This window comes from Nerophis lumbriciformis, linkage group LG19 (genome assembly GCF_033978685.3).
Source record: "Nerophis lumbriciformis linkage group LG19, RoL_Nlum_v2.1, whole genome shotgun sequence".
Lineage (NCBI taxonomy): Eukaryota > Metazoa > Chordata > Actinopteri > Syngnathiformes > Syngnathidae > Nerophis > Nerophis lumbriciformis.
Window position 1 is genome coordinate 14107412 of NC_084566.2, and position 24667 is coordinate 14132078.

Here is a 24667-nt window from a genome sequence, read left to right on the forward strand (position 1 = left end):
CACACGGTCACACATAGCACAGCCTGCTCACTGAACTTTGGGGATATAATGACAAAAAATGTCCAAGCGCCATAAAAAATATAAAATTACATCCATTTAAATCCATTACAAAGCATGAAGAGGGAAATGCAAAACACTAGCCACACTTATCGAATGTTAGCTGCTTGATATTTCTGATTGATTACAACACTTTAAGTAGGTCGTCACGGAATTAAACAAGGTAGTACATACATACATACATATATATATATATATATATATATATATATATATGTATATATATATATATATATATATATATATATATATATATATATGTATATGTATGTTTATATATATATATATATATATATATACATATATATATATAAACATACATATACATATATATATATATATACATATATATATATATATATACATACATATAAACATACACATATATATATGCATATATACATATATACACACACATATACATATATATATATATATACACACACACCTAAGTATATATATATATATATATACATACATATATATATATACATACACACATATATATACATATACACACATAAATATATATACATATATATACATATATAACATATACAAATACACACACATATATATACATATACACATATATATACATATATATACACACATAAATATATATATACATACATATATACATATATATATATATATATATATATACATACACACACACACACACACACACATATATATATATATATATATATACATACACATATATACATACATACATACATATATATACACACATACATACATACATACACATACATACATACATATATATATATATATATATATATATATATATATATATATATATATAAAAATAAATATAAAAGTCTAAGTCTAAGTCTATATTATAAATAATTCTAATTCATACAGCAGGTCAAGTGTACTCACGTTTGAGGATGTTCCTCTGTTCCAGCTCCTCCGCTGTTGGCCTTTGACTCAATCGCCTGGTGAGAAATACAAGAAATATCCATGGTCAGTGTATTAGTGGACCGAGGAAAAGAGGTCAGTGATGCAGTTCGTTAAAATAGCAAGAACTCCAGTGTTAAAAAATAATGTATAAGACAGGAGGCTCAGTCTTCTTGTAATGGCTGCGATACCCACAACATCTTAACAAAGGCCATTTTAACGGAGGATTCTTATTAAAGTTTCTGTAAAAAACACTGGATAGATGACCATCCCTAACACATAAAAATAACAGCCATCTGGATGTACTCAGCCTTGTACTATATTCCAGGCACGAGCGCGTTTGTGCCAAGGCTGGCTTGTCCCGTCTTTCTCTGATGATGTGCTCTGGAAAAAACAAACTGATTTGCTACGTTTCTACCCAGAAAGTCCTGTTATTGCCGATAGTCCTGACCTGACCTCATCCCCACTGAAAACTTGAGGGATCAGCTTGAGCGTGCCGTTTATGCTCGAGTGACCAACACAACCGCATTGGCTGACTTGGAAGGACTACTGGTTTAGAATGGGAATGCCACTCCACAGCAGTGTGTGACCCGGTTTTAGGTTTGTGTTTGAGTTTGCAACAGTGGGACATGACTGTCCTCAGCGACGCGTGGCCATGAAACGTTATAGCTTTAACACAGATGGTGTTTACAAAACCCAAAACCAGTGAAGTTGGCACGTTGTGTAAATGGTAAATAAAAACAGAATACAATGATTTGCAAATCCTTTTCAACTTATATTCAATTGAATAGACTGCAAAGACAAGACACTCAACGTTCGAACTGGAAAACTTTGTTATTTTTTGCAAATATTAGCTCATATGGAATTTGATGCCTGCAACATGTTTAAAAAAAGCTGGCGTAAGTGGCAAAAAATTAATGAGAAAGTTGAGGAATGCTCATCAAACACTTATTTGGAACATCCCACAGGTGAACAGGCTAATTGGGAACAGGTGGGTGCCATGATTGGGTGTAAAAGCAGCTTCCATGAAATGCTTAGTCATTCACAAACAAGGATGGGGCGAGTGTCACCACTTTGTGAACAAATGCGTGTGAAAATTGTCGAACAGTTTAAGAACAACATTTCTCAACGAGCTATTGCAAGGAATTTAGGGATTTCACCCTTTACGTTCCGTAATATCATCAAAAGTTTCAGAGAATCTGGAGAAATCACTGCACGTAAGCAATGATATTACGGACCTTCGATCTCTCAGGCTGTACTGCATCATAAAGCGACATCAGTGTGTAAAGGATATCACCACATGGGCTCAGGAACACTTGAGAAACCCACTGTCAGTAACTACAGTTTGTCGCTGCATCTGTAAGTGCAAGTTAAAAACTCTACTGTGCAAAGCGAAAGCCATTTATCAACAACACCCAGAAATGCCGCCGGCTTTGCTGGGCCCAAGCTCATCTAAGATGGACTGATGCAAAGTGGAAAAGTGTTCTGTGATCTGACGAGTCCACATTTCCAATTGTTTTTGGAAACTGTGGACGCTGTGTCCTGCGGACCAAAGAGGTAAAAAAAAAACATCCGGATTGTTATATATATCATGCAAGAATGGGAAATAATTCCACCTGAAAAGCTTCAAAAATTGGCCTCCTCAGTTCCCAAACGTTTACTTAGTGTTGTTAAAAGGAAAGGCCATGTAACACAGTGGTAAAAATGCCCCTGTGCCAACTTTTTTGCAATGTGTTGCTGCCATTAAATTCTAAGTTAATGATTATTTAAAAAAAAATGTGTTTTTCAGTTTGAACATTAAGTATCTTGTCTTTGCAGTCTATTCAATTGAATATAAGTTGAAAAGGATTTGCAAATCATTGTATTATGATTTTATTTACGAATTACACAATGTGCCAACTTCACTGGTTTTGGGTTTTTTACTTTATTGGTTTATATTTTTAGTAACCTGACTTTTGCCAGATCCTTGTCGTTCGCTGAGCTCCACACAAGGATCTGTGATCGAGGGCAATGCAAACTCCTTCAAAATAGCAAAAAACAATGAACCAATCAGGATCGCCGGGCGGGATTTCATAGACGTGACGTAGTGCCGAAGCGACTGTTTGATTCAAACAACAATGGCGGCACGCAGCGCGGAGTCGTGTGCTGACATTGATTCTGCTATTGCAACTGTTTTGTCGAATCTATCGAATATGAATTATTTAAAAGATGAACAGAGAACGGTTTTGAAGGCATTTATTGGTGGCAAGGATGTTTAAGCTCCTCTTCCGACCGGGTTTGGCAAGAGCTTGATTTACCAAATCGCTCCACCGGTGGTTAAGGAAATGGGACGAGCGCAGAACCTAGTCGCCTAGGGATGGCGTGGCGAAGTTGGTAGAGTGGCCGTGCCAGCAATCGGAGGGTTGCTGGTTACTGGGGTTCAATCCCCACCTTCTACCATCCGAGTCACGTCAGTTGTGTCCTTGGGCAAGACACTTCACCCATGCTCCTGATGGCTGCTGGCTAGCGCCTTGCATGGCAGCTCCCGCCATCAGTGTGTGAATGTGTGTGTGAATGGGTGAATGTGGAAATACTGTCAAAGGTAGAAAAGCGCTATACAAGTATAACCCATTTATCATTTATTTATCATTTAATTGTCTCCCCGCTGATTGCTCTGGTAGAGGATCAGATCCGTGAAGCTGGATTATTGGGGGTAACAGGCATGCAGCTGGGAGGAAGAAACGAGAACGAAATCCTCCAAGGACGTTGCCACCTCGTATTCGGTAGTCCCGAGTCGTGGCTAAACGACAAATGGCTAACCATGCACAAATCTTTGCACGAACGACATCGATCATCTACTGACATTGCTGTGTTGTTTCAGTAAAAGTTCTCTAACTTTTCACTCTGTCGTTATCTAATATGTCGGCTGTTCTGTTTTTGATTTCCCAGCGTCACTCTCATCAGCATCCAGGTTGATTTCGATGTGAGTGGTTGAAGTAGCACGTCATTCAAGATAACAGACAAGTGGTTTATCCAATCACATTCAATGATTTTTTTTACAAAGCCCCGCCTTCTGAAATACATCTTCTATTGAGAAGTCCCAGATCCTTGTGTGGAGCTCAGCGAACTACAAGGATCTGGCGAGAGTCAGGTTACTATATCAGGGGTCCTCAATTACATTTGTCCACGGGCAAGACTGGGATTTGAAACATGGTCCTCTTGATCAGAGAGCAAGCATCGTTACCCATTAAAGGGGAACATTATCACAATTTCAGAAGGGTTAAAACCACTAAAAATCAGTTCCCAGTGGCTAAGGTTAGGGTTAGGGTTAGGGTTAGGGTTATTTTATTTTTCGAAGTTTTTTTCAAAATTTTACCCATCACGCAATATCCCTAAAAAAAGCTTCAAAGTGCCTGATTTTAACCATCGTTATATACACCCGTCCATTTTCCTGTGACGTCACACAGTGATGCCAATACAAACAAACATGGCAAATAGAACAGCAAGGTAGCGACATTAGCTCGGATTCAGACTCGAATTTCAGCGGCTTAAGCGAAATTGAAGAAGAAACTGAAGCTATTGGGCCATATCGGTTTGAACCGCATGCAAGCGAAACCGACGAAAACGACACGACAGCCAGCGAGCGACACGGGAGAAAGCGAGGACGAATTTGGCGATCGCCTTCTAACCAACGATTGGTATGTGTTTGTTTTTAAGTGTTGTAAAGTTTTTAAGCTAAATTATTGGTAAACACAGTTTATGTATAATAATTTATGTAAAACCGCGAGTAATGAATAAAGTTTTCATCAATCAATATATTCTGTAGACATACCCTCATCCGCTCTCTTTTCCTGAAAGCTGATCTGTCCAGTTTTGGAGTTGATGTCAGCAGGCCAGGGAAGCTAGGATCGATATTCTTCTCTTGATCATCTTCGGTGGCATAAGGGACGGACGGTAGAAGCGGTGTGAGCCAAGACATTCAGGGGGTTTAGCTCGCTCGTCTGCGGGAACAAACTGCCGCCATTGCTACCGAGGTCCTTTGTCCCTGAATAGCTCACACACTCCGGCAGATTCAATGGGGGTCTGGCGGCAGATTTCTTTGACTTTATCGTTGGAAATGCATCTGCTTTGAGTGTCGCAGGATATCCACACATTCTTGCCATCTCTGTCGTAGCATAGCTTTCGTCGGTAAAGTGTGCGGAACAAACGACTGACCATTTTCGTCGGCTTTCCCCACACCCTCGTATTTTGAACACATTTCGTCCAATTTCTTGCCACTTTCGCATCTTTGGGCCACTGGTGCAACTTGAATCCGTCCCTGTTCGTGTTGTTACACCCTTCGACAACACACCGACGAGGCATGATGTCTCCAAGGTACGGAAAACAGTCGAAAAAACGGAAAATAACAGAGCTGATTTGATTCGGTGTTTGTAATGTGTTTGAGAAAATGGCGGATTGCTACCCGATGTGACGTCACAACGTCAGAGTTCGGAAATCGGTTAAAAAAATATATGGTCTTTTTTCTGCAACATCAAGGTATATATTGACGCTTACATAGGTCTGGTGATAATGTTCCCCTTTAAGCTATCCAGCCACTCACAATATTGAGCAGTTTTCTGGAACTCTGTATGCTTTCATTATTAGGGTGGCGTTTGGCAAACCTTTTGCAGGCCGGATTTGGCCCGTGGGCCTCATATTGAGAACCTCTCGTCAGGTTCGGGCAAGCGACGCATGAAGCATGACCCCAGGCTGCAGATACGGCAGGCGTAGTGCGGGTAAAAGTGTGTAAATGTGGCTAAAAAGTGCACAAAAAGGTCTACACTTGAGGTAGCAGCAAATCCAAAAGGACAGGGAAGGCATAGCAAGCAACTGATTACCAAACAGGGACAAAAAGGGAGGCGCGCCCAGGCCAAGGGTGAAGTGGCAGGAAATGACCGCACACAGGATGTGAAAACAAGAAAACAAGAGCGCTGGAACAGAAACACAGGAAAATAACCGCAAGTCCAAAACTGTCATTTAGGTTCATGACACCTCTGGTCTATATAGGTCATCACCTAATATGCATGATGGGTTGCAATTGAAGCTGTCGGAGAGGTATAATGTCGGAGGAGCGATAAAGTACATTTAAAAAATGCTAAGTATGATTAGAACTGGAAATTGACTGTCTTCTGTTCTTTTGTTTTTATTTAAATATACAGCAAATATTTTTTGTTCTGCATTGTGGAAATGTTATCAAATCGACTGGAGGGTTGTGACATTATTGTCATCGATTGACTGGCTCATTTAACATGGACGATAGGATTGGGACAGGCTTTAGGGCTTTTTGTGGCCCTAAACCAGATTTTGTTTGTGGCCCCTTTTCAGTCTTTAATGTTAGTCATGTAACACAAGAGGGGCGATAGGGCTGACTGCAGCCTAGTAAGTATTGCAATACAGTCAGTCGTCCTTCCCCACATTGCGCTGTAAAGTTTGCGGCTTGTAAAGGTGACTGTGGTTATGTCATGTGAGTAGGGCTTCCTTAATGTTAAAAAAACTTATTTGGAAAGTAGTTAACAGGTTATATGTGTTATGAAAATATTACATTTATAATTCCTACTATGCCGAAATTAATTTACAAATTAACAGCAATAAATAAGGGTTGAGTATTAATCAAAGCGACCGGAAGTACATTTGGGTAGAGGAGCCTAAGTGAGTGCATAAAATACAGTAAAGGCCAAAAGTTTGCACACACCTTCTCATTCAATTAGTTTTCTTTATTTTCATGACTATTTACATTGTAGATTGTCCCTGAAGGCATCAAAACTATGAATGAACACATGTGGAGTTATGTACTTAACAAAAAAAGGTGAAATAACTGAAAACATGTTTCCTATTCAAGCTCTGATTACTTTTTCGCACACTCTTGGCATTCAAGCACACCTGTGAAGTGAAAACTATTTCAGGTGACTACCTCTTTAAGTGGTGGAAAAGTGTATCATAAGTTAAAGTACCACTGATAGTCACACACACACAAGGTGTGGTGAAATTACTCTCTGTTTGACCCATTTTCCGGACTATAAGGCGCAACTTTTTTCCCCCTCAAAATTCAACAGTGCGCCTTATAACCCGGTGCGCCTAATGTTACGGAATAATTCTGGTTGTGTTTAACGACCCCGAAGCAATTTTATTTCGTACATGGTGTAATGATAAATGTGACCAGTAGATGGCAGTCAAACATAAAAGATATACGTGTCGACTGCAATTTAATGGCAGTCACACATAAGAGATACATGTAGGCTTCAATATGACTCAAGTAAACAACACCGACATTTTATATGTTCCATTGAAAATATAGAACATTACACACGGCGCTCAAAAATCTATCAAAATGTTTTAGTACAACTTTGTTAAGCAAAAGTGCTTCAACAGCAGAGTATTATTATGGTGTGTGTATAAGGTAAGACATATTATCATTAGAAAGCGGCTGAAAGATGATCTGTAAAACAATCCATGCAACATTTTGAACAAAGAACCACCATTACATGTTATGTAGACCAGTAGTCCCCAACCACCGGTCCGGGGACCGGTACCGGTCTGTGACGCATTTGCTACCGGGCCGCACAGAAACATTAATTGTGTGAATGCTCCAAAGCATTCACACAATTAATATTGTTTTCTACACCAAAATTCTTCTATTTTTATTCAACTTCTTCTTCTTCTCCAGATTTTGGCGCGCTCTACCTTCCACTTTTTTCATCCGATTCAAACCATTCCAATCGCGGGCTTTCCCTTGACAAATCCCTAAAATTCCCAGATTTCCTAGAATTCCAGGTTTTCCGGGACATTTTTCCCTTTCAAAATGAAATGGCCATTTTTCAAACTTCCACCATTTCCACATTTTTCAACCGATTCAAACCATTCCACCTTTAACATATTCCATTCATCCTGGACATTGAAACCATCATTTTTTCAAGTTAAAAAAAAATTCCAGGAATTCCCAGAATTACATTTTTTTCAAACCCTTTTTTTGGCGACTACTCCTTCCACATTTTTCAACCCATTTCAACCGTTCCACCGTCAAAATATTGCTCTTAATCAGGACAAAAAACAAAGTTGTTTTTCGAATTTTTCCCAAAATTCCTTCATACCATTTTTCAATTAAAAATGTGACTACTTTAACATTTCTCGACCGATTTGAGAAATTCCAACACCAACCATTTCAACTCATTCAGAACATTCACATTTCTTTGCATTTTCCCCAAAATTCCCTCTTTTCCCGAAATCCCCAAATTTCCATGAAATTCCCATTGAAAAGAATGGGACATTTTTCAAAGTTCCACAGCTCCCACTCAAGCCGTTCCAACTTCAAAATATTCAGCCTGTTCAAGAATTGTGTGCTCCCTTCCAAAAACTGTAACAAGAATATTCCGCATTTCCAAGAATTCTCAGTTTTTAGGGACAATTTCCCCATTCCAAATGAATTATCAATTTTTCACAATTCCACAATTCCAACATTTTTCAACCTATTCAAACCATTCCACCTTTGATATATTCTGGACATCCTGGACATTCAAACTAAGTCTTTCCCAAGTTTCAAACCAAATTCCGGTTTTCCTGGAAATTCAAATGCTTGAACATTTAAAACATTCCAACATTCAAACTATTCTTACAATCATACTTCATTCAGCGTTGGAGCATTCACATGCAATTCCTTCAGGAATTGCCTCATCTAGTTAATTTATAAACTACCGCATTTTCTCCAACTTAACTTTCAGATTGTAGCCAAAAGCTAATTTTTTTTGCTGTTTTTATCTGCCACACATAGAAAGCTGGTCCGTGAAAGTAATGCATACATTAAAACGGTCCCTGGTGGGAAAAAGGTTGGGGAACCCTGACGTAGACCACAAGGAAGTGTTTTCCATTTAGAAAAAAAAAAAAAAAGACTCCTTTAATGCGCCTTATAATCCGGTGCGCCTTATATATGAAAAAAGATCGAAAATAGACCATTCATCGGCAGTGCGCCTTATAATCTGGTGCGCCTTATATATGAAAAAAGATCGAAAATAGACCATTCATCGGCAGTGCGCTTTATAATCCGGTGCGCCCTACGGTCTGGAAAATACAGTACATTAAACCGGTTCCTGTTGGAAAATAGGTTGGGGACCCCTGACCTAGAGGACACAACGCTGTTAGCAGAATGCACCAAAGTGTGAAATGTGCAATGGGTGCATGATGACGCTGCTGCAGAGAGGAAGAGATAGATTTTTGGGAAGATGACAAGCAAGCAGTCAGGCCTTCTGGGAACACTGCACTCAGTTCCAATCACAGAGGGGAAGCTCACTTATGCGCCAACGTCTCTGGATGATAACGTTCCTTTTTTCCCCTGAGGTCACATATCCTATGCTTGTTTTCCATAATATCATCTTGCAGAGCTTCATCTTCAGATGTACGTTAAGATCCATCATGTATGATCTCCAAAACAACAGCGATTTGTGCTTGTATGTCGGTGAATCGCTTGTGGAGGAGTCAGTGGTGATTCAGAGACGGGGGGAGGAAGGAAGAAAGTGTATGAGCGGAGAGAAGACGAGAGGAGAGGAGATGCATTGCCAAAATTAGGTCAGCACCATTTTAAGAGCTTCATTTTGTGGCGATAAAGCCTTCATCCTTATCAGATGTTAAACCGGAAACATGAAAGGATATAAAGAAGTGCTTGAATAGAAGGGGGAAAAAGGCTCACATCAGCTTTATAGCAGCTCTGTGTGACAGGAAATTGAGGTCTGAATTAAGACAGAATACACTTTTTTCCTGTTTTTCCAAAGCGTTGCCTTACAACAAAATCATCCGCTCGTGTGATTCACCTGGTGAGCTTGGTGCCAATCTGCTGCCTGGACTCCAGCCTCTCCTCGTCCGTCTGCACCGGCAGGATGTTCTTCTCCTCCAGCTCCCTCTTGGAGGGACGGTTGCTCAGCTTGATGGCCAGAGAGTCTTTACGCAGCACCTTCTGAGCCAGTGTGCCTGGAAACACGACCAGGAAGCGTGAATACCAATGCTCACTTTGTCAAGGACAATACATCTTTTTGGAGGAGCAACCAAAAAAAAACCTTTACCTTTACTCCACTGAATAATGGATGGGTAAATAACTTGAAGAGTGCTCTACCAGATTGTTGTAAATGTTTTATAGAAAGTTAAAAAGTGTTTTAGATCCTGCATGTGACTGAAGCATTAATAGGTGGGGGTTGGTTCATTTATCCTCAATAGGGTTGTACAGTATACCGGTACTAGTATAGTATAGCCGTACTAAAGAATCAAAAACGGTACTATACTCTGTTTGAAAAGTACCGGTTCCCGGGCATGACGTCACGTTGTGACATTGCTGGTTTTACAAGCACAGGAGCATGTTCGGCAGCGCACAATCACAGAGTACTTACAAGCAGACACAGTGTGTAGACAGAAAAGGGAAAACGATTGCATTTTGGCTTAAAAACTAACAATAAAGGTGAAGTTATAACACTTAAACGCCCTCAGGAAGAGGTGTTTTAAGACATGGCTAGCCAGTTGGCAGCGAACATCCATCCGCAGTCTGCAGTGTTTTAGCTACTTCTAAATCACTAATCCTCGCCTCCATGGCGACATATAAAGTATGTTTCATCCCTGCAGGACGAGGAATAGCTAATCATGCTTCACTACACACAGTAGGAGGATACAATAGCTCACTGGCGTCACTGCTGACAAAAGCTAGCGCGCCTGAATGCAAACAAATGCCATGGGTGGATCTACACCTGACATTCACTGTAATGATACCAAGTACAAGAGTGTATGTAGTCGATACTACTATGATTGCATCAATATTTATTGTCACAAAATATTTTTTCTTTTCAATTCATATTATATTCATAAACTGAGGAAATACGTCCCTGGACACATGAAGACTTTGAATATGACCAATGTATGATCCTGTAACTACTTGGTATCAGATCGATACCTAATTCTGTGGTATCACCCAAAACTAATGTAAAGTATCAAACCACAGAAGAATAAGTGATTATTACATTTTAACAGAAGTGTAGATAGAACATGTTGAAACGGAAAATAAGCAGATATTAACAGTAAATGAACAAGTGGAATAATAATCAATTTTTACAGCTTGTCCTTTATGATGTTGACAAAATAATAGAATGACAAATGACACAATATGTTACTGCATACGTCAGCGGACCAATTAGGAGTCTTTGTTTGTTTACTTACTAATAAAAGACAAGTTGTCTAGTATGTTCTCTATTTTATTTAAGGACAAATTTGTTCTTTGATTGCAATAATAAACAAATGTTTAATGTACCCTAAGATCTTTTGTTAAAATAAAGCCAAAAATGCAATTTTTTGGGGTCTCCTTTATTTAGAAATGTATCGAAAAGTATCGAAATACATTTTGCTACTGGTACCAAAATATTGGTATCGAGACAACCCTAATCCTCAACCAGTTGCAACCAGGTAGCTTCTGTGAGAAGATAATACCGTATCATCTCTTTCTCTTTCAGACATATCAGGTCAGTAGTGCGTTCTTCACTCATGCTTTAAGTGAGGAATGAGGCAAAAACTAACCGAGACCCAATGTATAAAATACTTTTGTTGTTTTCACTATCCACTCAAGAGAAAAAGCAAGTGGTACCAGTGTTGGCCCTGCGATGAGGTGGCGACTTGTCCAGGGTGTACCCCGCCTTCCGCCCGATTGTAGCTGAGATAGGCTCCAGCGCCCCCCCGCGACCCCGAAGGGACTAAGCGGTAGAAAAAAGAATGGATGGACAGTAAATTGTTGACATATTAAATATATATATCAAGGACTTAACTGCTGAGCCTCTGCGGTCGCCCCACAGTGTTGTGTGTTGTATAGTGATGGGTTGATGAGGCCTCATGAAACGTTTCGACACATTGCAAAACTGTATCGATACTGTGTCGATACTGTGTCACTAAATACTGACATCTGCTGGACATTAAAAATCCCTACAGGCAACCTATGGACCGACTCAACTGACACTGATTTTATGACCTAGTACAGTGATCCTCAACAGGCGGACCGCGGTCCATGTCCGGACCCAGCGACGTGTCCGTCCGGACCCAGCACGAATTATAGTAAAAAAAAAATAATAACAATTTTTATTTTTATTTTGTATTTTTATTATTATAATTATAATTATTATAAAAAATATAACAATTGTATTCATCTGTGAGTTATCGCTAGCGCAAGTCAACGTTCTTCGTTGTTTTTAGTCAAATATCTCCACGTTTCGTTTACACTTCTCGTGTCTCACTCACTCCGTCCCTCTCTCTCTCTCTCTCTCTCAGAGAGAGAGAGAGAGAGAGAGAGCGAGAGAGAGAGAGAGAGCGAGAGAACGCCACTCTGATTGGCTAATTCCGGGGTATGGGTTGTCATCTCGATCACAACGACGCGCTGATAGGCTGTTACCACCTGGGTCATACACATGTGCAGTGCACAGTGCATGGAACCTTTCGCTGCAGGCACACAGTTGTGTCGTATCGCTACTTCGCTAACTGTTCACTCGTCAGTCACTGAATGTGAATCAAATCACAATGGCATGCTCCAAGTTGGCTCAGGCTGGTAAAAGAAAGGTGGACAGGGAAAACCGACGTTTCAAGGAAGAATGGACAGAGCAATATGTTTTCATCCTACCTATTGCAAGTACCAGACCAATGTGTCTAATATGCAACAGTACTGTTGCTCTGGTGAAAAGTGAAAATCTGAAACGTCACTATATGAAAGAGCACCGCAAATTTGAAGAGACATTTCCTCATGATTCAGAGCTAAGAAAAAAAGAAATCACAAGGCTGAAAAAGTCATATGAAACATCAAGCAAGATTTTTGTTAAATCTATGACACAACAACAAATAGCAACAGAGCAGTAACGTGCGGTGAGGTTGATGGCTGGTGAGGCACTGACTTCATCACAGTCAGATTTACAAACATATGAACCCTAAAGAGTATCTTATTCACCATTTGATTGGCAGCAGTTAACGGGTTATGTTTAAAAGCTCATACCAGCATTCTTCCCTGCTTGGCACTCAGCATCAAGGCTTGGAATTGGGGGTTAAATCACCAAAAATGATTCCCGGGCGCAGCGCCACTGCTGCCCACTGCTCCCCTCACCTCCCAGGGTGTGATCAAGGGATGGGTCAAATGCAGAGGACACATTTTTTCAAAGTTCTTATTTATTTTTGTTTCAAAGAAAATATTTCATGTATTTTATTGGATATTTATTTTATTTTTGTTAATTTTAAGAAAATGTTAAACTACTTACCTCCTGCTACTATATAAGCTTGACCGATAATAAACGGACCCAGCCTGTTTAAAAAAAAACATTTGTGGACCTTCAAGATTTGTACTTGAGGACCCCTGACCTATTATATACAATAATATAAACCAAGTCATTGTATTTCATTTTGGATTATTCCATATCTTCATTTAAATAAAAATATATTTTTATCTTTTTTAGATACAGTCAATGAATAATGTCAAAATGTATCATAACATGGAAATCTAAGAGAAAGTGTTGTGAATGAGGATGCTTGTGGACTGGGAATTTATTTATTTATTTAATTTTACACATTTTTATTTTAAAAAAAAACGTTTTTCCAACGTATTAAATTTTAGACGATTTATCTTCTTAGTTATTAATTCAATTCTCCGGCTGTAGAAAAGACCCGCTCACAGGGCACAGAGGAGGCGTCAGTGCGACACAGTTTGCGTATCGGTCACGTGACCGAAACAGCTCATGATCGGTCACGTGACTTTCTAAAAGCGGTACGCGCACCGACACAGGGTTTTGCTCTACGAGGTCGACGCATGCGCTGATGCATCGGTGTTGCCGGACCCATCAATAGTGTTGTAGCTAATCATCCTGATATAGGCTACACCCAGAAACACCTCCTTCTATCCTGCCAAGGTTTTTCATGAAGTTTCTCCACATTTTCCTTAAAACTGTAATGTTATGTTTAACATGATATACATTGTATTAAATATTATTTGAGCTGATTATTGTTTCCCCCAAGTTTCCTTGTTGTCGTTTTTTTTAGACAAACATTTAAAAAACTCACATTGAGGTTACATGTCTTGTTTTGACAATTTGCCAATAGGGTTATAAAAATACAAAAATAAAAGTCCCTACATAGATTTCGGGTCAAATGCAGACTGTAATTTCACCACACCTAGTGTGTATGTGACTATCAGTGGTACTTTACTTTACTGGATGTTTGCACATGGAGATTCGGAAATCACGTCATATTAATGACCTGTTGAGTTTTGAAATGTGATTTTGTATTCATAAATAGAAAAAAAAGTCCAACCTGGATTCAGTTAAAAACAAACAAATAAAACAGCACGCACTGCATGAAATACACAAGAAGCTCCACACACTAGAGCAGTTTTGCCAAGGAGAGCCAGTATAGCGGAAATGTGTTTCTGCACAGTTCTGGACACACTTCTGTGAGGCTAATTTTAGTTCCTGCATTGAAGGTCAAACCATGAATGTGTCAGAAGCCCTGAGTGTTCAGTTATTGCCCTTGGATAATATTTTGTAGTAAAAAGTAAGATGAACGAGCTGCTTGATTCACTCACTTGTAAATATGGAGTCGTCGTCCTCGTCGTCATCCTCGTCTTCCACGTCGTCCTCGTCCTTGTACATGCTGGGCAGATCCTCATAGTCCGACTCATTGGGCATGTTCTCCTTATCGTCCTCGTAGTCGATGATCACGGACGGCACCTCTCTTCTGTCCAGAGGAGCACACTGGCTGCCACCGTGCAACACAGAACTAAAAGAGTGAAAGAGAAACGTCAAACATACAGAATATGAACCAAACCTAAACCCTCCAATTGACACCTCTATTTGATTTTTATTTTTATTAAGGATCCCCATTAGCTGGTTGCCTCAACAACCGACTAGTCTTCCTGGGGTCCACAATTCAATACAATTACAAGTAAAAGCATATAATTATAACTACACAATACAGAAAAAAAAAAAAAAAAAAAGCATCAATAAGAAACCAAGCAAACACTTTACAGTCACAGAATAATAATTACCATATAAATATAACTACACAATATAAAACCAGACAAATCATCAACGAGCAAACTAATTTAAAGACTCTTTTTTTTGGTGTGGATTCACAAAGTTTATAAAGTGCTTTGAGTCACTAGAGAAAAGCGCCAATTAAAATATAATTCACTTCACTTCACTTTTTAAAAACCTGTTTACTTTCAATGCCAGTGAGAATTCAAGGCAGGTTATTCCAGAGCGATAAAGATCTATAAATAAAAGATTTCCGCAAAGCATTCTTCCTGGGACGAGGGAGTACAAAATGCCCCTCACTGGACGCCCTGGTATTGTGATTATGTATAGTGCTACTGTGAACTATTTGGGCCATGAGAAAAGCAGGCGTTTTACTACCGATTACTGATTTGAACAATATAAGAGTATTAGCTGACAACCTGTTCTGCACGGTTAGCCAGGAAAGAGAAGCATGCATTTGGTTCACATTGGTTCTTAGTGAACAACCAAGAACCAGCCTTGCTGCCCTATTCTGGAGCTTACTGATCTCACCACTTGCAGCAGACGCCCAGACTGTAGAACAATAGTCAAGATGACACAAGACAAAACTCTTAACAATCTGACAAAGAAGAGGTGGATCAACAAAAGCAGCACATTTCCTGGAAATACCAACAGCCCTTCCCATCTTTGTAACTACAGTATATCACTGATATCATTTGACCAGGATAGAGTGCAGTCCAGCATCACTCCAAGGAGCTTGGCACTTCTGACCTGTTGAACTATTGAAATACCTAGCCTCAAATCCAACTTTGGGTCACAAGATAACCCTTGCCTAGTCCCCAATATAATACTTTTTGTTTTTGAGATGTTAAGGACAAGTCTGTTACATACTGTCCAGTCATGCAAAGCTTTTTGCATTCAGTCTCACGAAGGGAATAAGCGGTAGAAAATGGATGGATGGATGGAGTCTCCAAAAGCAAACAGGGTATTTAATTAGGAAGAATGGCAAAAACATTGACGTTAACTGTCGTGGCTGTAGGCAACCTCCATAAGATGATACTACCTGCATTTGAAGTATCATGAGTGGTCAGCATCCAGCAGCTTCATCGAGCTTTAGAATGTTGGTTGTGCTACTTGCCATACCGTTGTGACGAGGGTTGTCCAGGTACCAAAATACCAAAATATATTTCGATACTTTTTGATACCTTTCTAAATAAAGGGGACCACAAAAAATTGCATTGGCGGCTTTATTTTAACAAAAAATCTTAGGGTACATTAAACATATGTTTCTTATTGCAATCGAAGAACAATTTTGTCCTTAAATAAAATAGTGAACATACTAGACAACTTGTCTTTTAGTAGTAAGTAAACAAACAAAAGCTCCTGTCTGTTGACGTATGCAGTAACATATTGTGTTATTTATCATTCTATTATTTTGTAAAAATTATGAGGAGCAAGCTGTAAAAAATGATTATTAATACACTTGTTCATTTATTGTTAATATCTGGTTATAAATCTAAAAATAAAAACAAAAAAAACATTTTGACATTGTCATTATGGTTGTAATGTGTGTCGAATTTTGAGGACACAAACGGATGCATTGTATTTTGTAATAAGGCTGTAACATAAAAACAATTTGGAAAAAGTGAAGCACTGTGAATACTCTGCAGATGCACGATAACATTGCTCACAAAATCCTCTAATGTGGCCCAAGAAGTCATTTAATGTGGCCCGCAGAAGCCTGAAAATAATGTGCATCAATACAGCACTTCATCTTTCTTGCTAAATGTACGTTTCCTTATATCTTACATATCTTCTAAACTTTAATATCTGATCATGCAACAAGGTGTTTTGAGCATCGAGATTAATATGAATATAAAAAATAAATACTTAGACATCTGCTGGTCACCTGGACTAATGATTTCAAAGCAAGTTATCCATGGAATCAAATGCTAATGGTAATAATGAGGCAATCATCATTATACATGTATTTAATATACAAGCAGCCATTACTGCGATGCAGCCTTTTAAGAAAACAAGTCTGACACCCCTGGCTTAAAGAGTTGCTTCTGGGACAAATTTGATTGGCCAAAATGTGCAGGGAAATTGCGGGGATTGGACAAAGTTGCAAGGCCGCCCTTAATTCACTAGGATTGGTCGAATTTGCATGAATTGGCGTGATCGCAACATCACAAATTCATTACATTATTGGTTCGGTTTCTTCTGTGCTGTGCAAAATACTTGCTAATGACCATGTGAGGAAAAAGCGCTACATTTTCCTTTCCACCTCTTCATGCCCTCTGAATCATTATTGAGGTTAAAATATGTTGTTAAATACCGTACTCTGCAGTGGACATTTGTCAGAGATACACCTTTCAGATTCAAAATATCCCAGTAGAGGACGCTGGTTCTACGGAGGATATTTTGTGAGTTTTCAAATTATACCCAATTAAGCCTAATAGCCTTCCCAATTATCATAAATACAAAATGAACGCCGTGCCTATAATTAGCGCATTCACCATACTGTAATCCTATTCAGTCGCCGTCAATGACACTGCAGTACAGACCCGACCTTTGCCAAGGTAAAAACCTTTTTAGAATAAGCATCAAATGGTACACCTTTGTTCATGCCTACATTCGTCATTATGATGATCATTATTATTCACCAAGGATATTGAAATTAAATAGTCTAATATATCATTTTTAAATGGAAATATAAAGCTGGTAGTAAAAAACAAATCATTAACATCAGGCATGTCAAACTTGTTTTCATAGAGGGCCACATTGCAGTTATGGTGGCTCTCAGAGGGCCGATTGTAATAGTGAATAGTATATCAATATAAATGTATACCTGTACACTACATGTTTATAATTGCCAATGCTTTTGATTATTTGAATCTTATTTTACATACACTGTTAAAAAAAAATCTTCAGATTTTACTGCAAAAAACTGCCAGCTCAATCTCCAGAATTTTACCAGTTTTAGTTTAAAAAAACATATATACAGTCATGGTCAAAAGTTTACATACACTTGTAAAGAACATAATGTCATGGCTGTCTTGAGTTTCCAATCATTTGTACAACTCTTATTTTTTTGTGATAGAGTGATTGGAGCACATACTTGTTGGTCACAAAAAACATTCATGAAGTTTGGTTCTTTTATGAATTTATTATGGGTCTACTGAAAATGTGACCAATTCTGCTGGGTCAAAAGTATACATACAGCAATGTTAATATTTGGTTACATGTCCCTTGGCAAGTTTCACTGCAATAAGGCGCTTTTGGTAGCCATCCAAAAGCTTCTGGTTGAATTTTTGACCACTCCTCTTGACAAAATTGGTGCAGTTCAGCTAAATTTGTTGGTTTTCTGACATGGACTTGTTTCTTCAGCATTGTCCACATGTTTAAGTCGGGACTTTGGGAAGGCCATTCTAAAACCTTAATTCTAGCCTGAGTTAGCCATTCCTTTACCACTTTTGACGTGTGACATCACATGGACAAAGATAAGACCTTCTGGAGGAAAGTTCTGCGGTCAGATGAAACAAAAATTGAGCTGTTATGTTTGGAGGAGAAAAGGGGGGGGCCTTTAATCCCAGGAACATCATTCCTACCGTCAAGCATGGTGGTGGTAGTGTTATGCTCTGGGCCTGTTTTGCTGCCAATAGAAATGGTGCTTTACAGAGAGTAAATGAGACAATGAAAAAGGAAGATTACCTCCAATTTCATCAGGACAACCTAAAATAATCAGTCCTGAGGTTGGGTCTTGGGTGCAGTTGGGTGTTTCAAGAGGACAATGACCCCAAACACACGTCAAAAGTGGTAAAGGAATGGCTAAATCAGGCTAGAATTAAGGTTTTAGAATGGCCTTCCCAAAGTCCTGACTTAAACCCCATTGAGAACATGTGGACAATGCTGAAGAAACAAATCCATGTCAGAAAACCAACACATTTAGCTGAACTGCCACAATTTTGTCAAGAAGATTGGTCTAACATTCAACCAGACGCTTGCCAGAAGCTTGTGGATGGCTACCAAGCGCCTTATTGCAGTGAAACTTGCCAAGGGACATGTAACCAAATATTAACATTGTTGTATGTATACTTTTGACCCAGCAGATTTGGTCACATTTTCAGGAGACCCATAATAAATTCATAAAAGAACCAAACTTCATGAATGTTTTTTGTGACCAACAATTATGTGCTCCAATCACGCTCACAAAAAAATAAGAGTTGTAGAAATGATTGGAAACTCAAGACAGCCATGACATTATGTTCTTTACAAGTGTATGTAAACTTTTGACCACGACTGTGTATATATATATATATATATATATATATATATATATACATATATATAAATATTTTTTTTCTTTTACAAAAAATTCATGCAACAGAGCTGCCAGTTTTCCCACAGTAAAATCTATTGTTGTTTTTATAGTGTGTTAATGTATATTGAAAAACGGTATAAAAGTTTTTTGTACGATAAAAAAATGGCAGCTAAATCCCCAGAATTCTACCTTAAAATATATTGTCATTTTTACAGTGTACAGTTTGATGGGTAACTTACAATGAAAGTATAAGTCAAGCAGATATTAAAGTATTTATTTTTATTTTAACAAAAAATGTTTTGGAATGTAATATTTTGCTGCATTATTAGATACAATTAAAGTTTAAAAGATATGAAATTGCATGCATGTTATTTTTAAATATCAAAATGAAAAAAACAAGATAAGAAAAGATAAAGTACTTTATTAACTCATTTTTTCCAGGCTTTCACGGGCCACAAAATGATGTAGCGGGCCTGTGATTTACATGCATGTTCACATCTTATCATTCACATTAAAGAGTGGCTCTGCTTTCATCTTATGATGTCTGGACATTACATAACCTTTACAAGCTTTCAGACTATATGTACGCGACGTCATGACTGTTACTTCCTTCCATCCCTACCCAAATGGCTTTTGGTAACACCGAGACCCCCTCCCCCGTGATGTAAGATAAGAGCCAATCTGATATACCGGTACTGTCCCTTTTTTTCCCCTCTCTCTCTCCAAACCGGAAGATAGGCGCTCTTGTAAAGAGCAGCTGATCGCGTTATGTCAGGCTGACTTGTTGGAAGAACGCCTACGCCGCCCACTTGCGCCCATACCAACATTTAGTTCAAATGAATTAGGCCGCGCTGCCCTGTGTTGTGAAATAGTGTTGATTTTGGAGCCCAAACAAGCACGTCATAACCCCAATAACTCCAGAGTGTGTTTGATATTTCAAAACCAAAAACCAGTGAAGTTGGCACGTTGTGTAAATGGTAAATAAAAACAGAATACAATGATTTGCAAATCCTTTTCAACCTATATTCAATTGAATAGACTGCAAAGACAATATATTTAACGTTCGAAACCCTTTGTTATTTTTTGCAAATAATAGCTCATTTGAAATTTGATGCCTGCAACATGTTTCGAAAAAGCTGGCACAAGTGGCAAAAAAGACTGAGAAAGTTGGGGAATGCTCATCAAACACTTATTTGGTACATCCCACAGGTAAACGGATTAATTGGGAACAGGTGGGTGCCATGATTGGGGAATAAAAGCAGCTTCCATGAAATACTCAGTCATTCACAAACAAGGATTGGGCTAGGGTCACCACTTTGTGAACAAATGTGTGAGCAAATTGTCCAACAGTTTAAGAACAACATTTCTCAATGAGCTATTGCAAGGAATTTAGGGATTTCACCATCTACGGTCCGTAATATCATCAAATGGTTCAGAGAATTTGGAGAAGTCACTGCACATAAGCGGCAATGCCCGTGACCTCTGATTCCTCAGACAGTACTGCATCAAAAAGCGACATCAGTGTGTAAAGGATATCACCACATGGGCTCAGGAACACTTCAGAAAACCACTGTCAGTAACTACAGTTGGTTGCTACATCTGTAAGTGTAAGTTAAAACTCTACTATGCAAAGCCAAAGCCATTCATCAACAACACCCCAAAACGCCGCCGACTGATGCAAAGTGGAAAAGTGTTATTTGGTCTGACGAGTCCACATTTCAAATTGTTTTGTAAAACTGTGGACGCCGCGTCCTGTGGACCAAAGAGGAAAAGAACCATCCGGACTGTTCTAGGCGCAAAATTCAAAATCCAGCACCTGTGATGGTATGGGGGTGTATTAGTGCCCAAGACATGGGTAACTTACACATCTGTGAAGGCACCATTAATGCTGAAAGGTACATACAGGTTTTGGAGCAACACATGTTGCTATCTAAGCAACATATTTTTAATGGACGCCCCTGCTTATTTCAGCAAGACAAAGCCAAGCCACATTCTGCACGTGTTACAACAGCGTGGATCAGTAGAAAAGGAGTGCGGGTACGAGACTGGCCTGCCTGTAGTCCAGACCTGTCTCCCATTGAAAATGTGTGGCGCATTATGAAGCCTAAAATACCACAACGGAGACCCCGGACCGTTGAACAACTTAAGATGTACATCAAGCAAGAATGGGAAAGAATTCCACCTGAAAAGCTTCAAAAATTGGTCTCCTCGGTTCCCAAAAGTTTACTGAGTGTTGTTAAAAGGAAAGGCCATGTAACACAGTGGTAAAAATGCCCCTCTGACAACTTTTTTGCAATGGGTTGCTGCCATTAAATTCTAAATTAATGATAATTTGAAAAAAAAAAAAAAAAGTTTCTCTGTTCGAACATTAAATATCTTGTCTTTGCAGTCTATTCAATTGAATATAAGTTGAAAAGGATTTGCAAATTATTGTATTCTGTTTTTATTTACCATTTACACAACGTGCCAACTTCACAGCTTTTGTAGAAGACAAATTAACACCCAATGAGTAGCATGTTATTTGCTACTTGAAGTGTGTTGATGTCCAGATTAGAGCAAGTGGCTCATCAGGTGATGCCAAACACTGATCCATAATCCTGTCTGGCGGCCACTAACCTCTCAAACCTCTGCATGGACAGCGCCAGGGCTTTATTGAGCTCCTCGATGATGCGGCTGGGAGCGTGCAAGCTGCCGTACTGCAGCTGAAGGGGGTGGCCGTGGTTCTGGTGGAGAGCGGACAAGGCGGCGAGATGTGAGGGCAGCAGGGTGCCGTGGTGGCTCGGCAAGACCTGGCCGAGGCCGCACTTCTGGGAGAGAGCGCTGAGGGGGTTGGGCGATGGAGACGAGGAAGAGGAGCGGTCCTGACCCCCCGAGGGCATGCAAATCATGACTTTCTTGGGAGGGAGGGGAGGAGAGTGCTTTGTCCCGGGCATGCAGGGAAACTTCATTGGCTGGCAAGAATCTAAGGATCGAAAAAAAAAAGTTGAAACTTGGTTAGCTTTTACACACAAATACATACCGTACACCTGGTTTTGTTTAGACACACAAATTAGTGGCGCTCAGACACATAGTGATGGAATTAGGTCAGCCTAATGTTACTTTGCGCTGACTGACGGATTGACAATGACGGCCCAGCTGACCTCACAACAGGAGAATCTAATTAAAACGATTAATACTGCACGACCATAAAGCAAAAAACTGTTTAAAATACTGCAAAAAAGGACTGTCAAAAAACAAGATACAAAATTTGAGATTTTAGGAAAAGTACTAAAAACCAGTGAAATTAACTGGATGCATGGACAGATCATTTTACTTGGTAAGACGTCCTAAATTAAGATGTGTATATCAGGACTTTTAAGATAAAAGGAAGTATTTTATTCTGGAAACAAGCATTATTCAACTCACAATTCTTGAATTGAGCATCCTTGAAATGTTGCAGAATCTTTGAACAAGATTTTCTATGTGGGGGGGAAACCAACATATCTTATTTGAACAGTTATTTTCAAAATGTTTAAACTAGAATAGAAAAAAATACAAGTGTTAATGCTAAAATTAAGCTTAGTCAATGACTTAAAAACAAAGTTACTACCGGTAACCCTTAAAACCAGGGAAATTACTAGAGTAATACAATTTGAAAAATCTTGGCAAGTGGCAAATAATTTGCAGTGCATGGGATACAAGAACACATGTATTTCACTTTTTGGACATTCTAAATAGTGGAAAAACTGCTAGTACAAGGCGGCAAACAATGCAGGTAAATGGGAATAATCTAGGAGTCCTTAACCTTTTTGATCTCGGGGCCCATTCAAATATTAACAGTGATTTAGTAGGTATTCTTGATTTTAATTGTATTCAGTAATTATATCTAACCAGGATATGAAAGCATGTGTTATTCGCAAAGATTTTCATCAAGGCTTGGGTCAGACAGAATACAAAAAAAAATACTAATCAAATACACTGCACAAGAAGGGACTCAAATGAACTGATGAAAAATAATGGTGCTAAAATAAAGTCTAACTACACTAACAATTAATAATAACAATAAATGTGTTTCTTAAAGTAAGTTAAGTTAAAGTACCAATGATTGTCACACACACACGAGGTGTGGTGAAATGTTTTCCTCTGCATTTGACCCATCCCCTTGTTCACCCCCTGGGAGGTGAGGGGAGCAGTGGGCAGCAGTGGTGGCCGCGCCCGGGAATAATTTTTGGTGATTTAACCCCCGATTCCAATCCTTGATGCTGAGTGCCAAGCAGGGAGGTAAAGGGTCCCATTTTTATAGTCTTTGGTATGACTCGGCCGGGGTTTGAACTCACAACCTACCGATCTCAGGGGCGACACTCTAACCACTAGGCCACTGAGTAGTAAATAAATGGTCAATAAAATAAAATTGCAAAGGAAAATTCAGCTTCAACACTATTTAGTCATATTTTTTGCCTGTATACCTGTAAACCGTTTTGAACTAAACTGGTCTTAAATGTACCTTGTTAATCTGTGGTTTCTTATGTGGAGGGTAGGCTCTGTTCTTCTGCTGGTGTTTTTTGCCAAGCTACAAAGTGTTCTTTATTCCCCCTGACCCAAACACTGGGAACCTGACCGATCCTCCTGATTGGCACAGTAGCAATAGGGGCAGGTCCTCCTCACTGGAGGGACAGGTGAATAAACGGGTGCCCTGTTTGAAAACAACTCCTGCATGTGGCTAAATGTGTGCATTTAGCTGACTGAAAGCGCTCTTCTACCTCCATTTATCTGCTCACTAGGTACGCCCTTTAGGAATGACAGAGCACCTTGTATTGCTCGCCGCTTCCTGCTCCGTTCCTGATCAGAACATTATGACAAAATTCCCATAACACAAATACTGGCTCTCTGCTCGTCACAAAATATAACGGCAGTATGTTTGAAACCTGGTCCGAATAGATTTAGGAAGGTGAAAAAGTTTATGTTTTGATGTTAAAAATGTTTTCCTATGAATTGGCTTTAGCACAAAATAGGGTCGTCTCGATACCAATATTTTGGTACCGGTACCAAATTGTATTTCGATACTTTGACAAGTTTCTAAATGAAGGGGACCACAAAAAAATTGCATTATTGGCTTTATTTTAACAAAAAAATCTTAGGGTACATTAAACATATGTTTATTATTACAATCGAAGAACAATTTTGTCCTTAAATAAAATAGTGAACATACTAGACAACTTGTCTTTTAGTAGTAAGTAAACAAAGGCTCCTAATTAGTCTGCTGACATATGCAGTAACATATTGTGTCATTTATCATTCTATTATTTTGTCAACATTATAAAGGACAAACTGTAAAAATGTATTATTAATCCACTAGTTAATTTAC

The 24667-nt window shown here is 39.0% G+C and overlaps 1 protein-coding gene across 7 annotated transcripts in view; it reads right to left on the reverse strand.

Annotated features, from left to right (window-relative positions):
- The window catches only part of LOC133618812 (phosphatase and actin regulator 1-like), a 105018-nt gene that overhangs the window by 19439 nt on the left and 60912 nt on the right, over positions 1–24667 (reverse strand). For all 7 annotated transcript variants that reach the window (XM_061979550.2, XM_072915189.1, XM_061979546.2 and 4 more), the window contains exons 5-8: positions 21940–22285; positions 14570–14763; positions 9801–9957; positions 967–1022 (exon numbers count right to left, since the gene is read on the reverse strand). In XM_061979550.2, coding sequence (XP_061835534.1) covers positions 967–1022; positions 9801–9957; positions 14570–14763; positions 21940–22285 — 753 coding nt within the window. The remainder of the gene's footprint in view (positions 1–966; positions 1023–9800; positions 9958–14569; positions 14764–21939; positions 22286–24667) is intronic.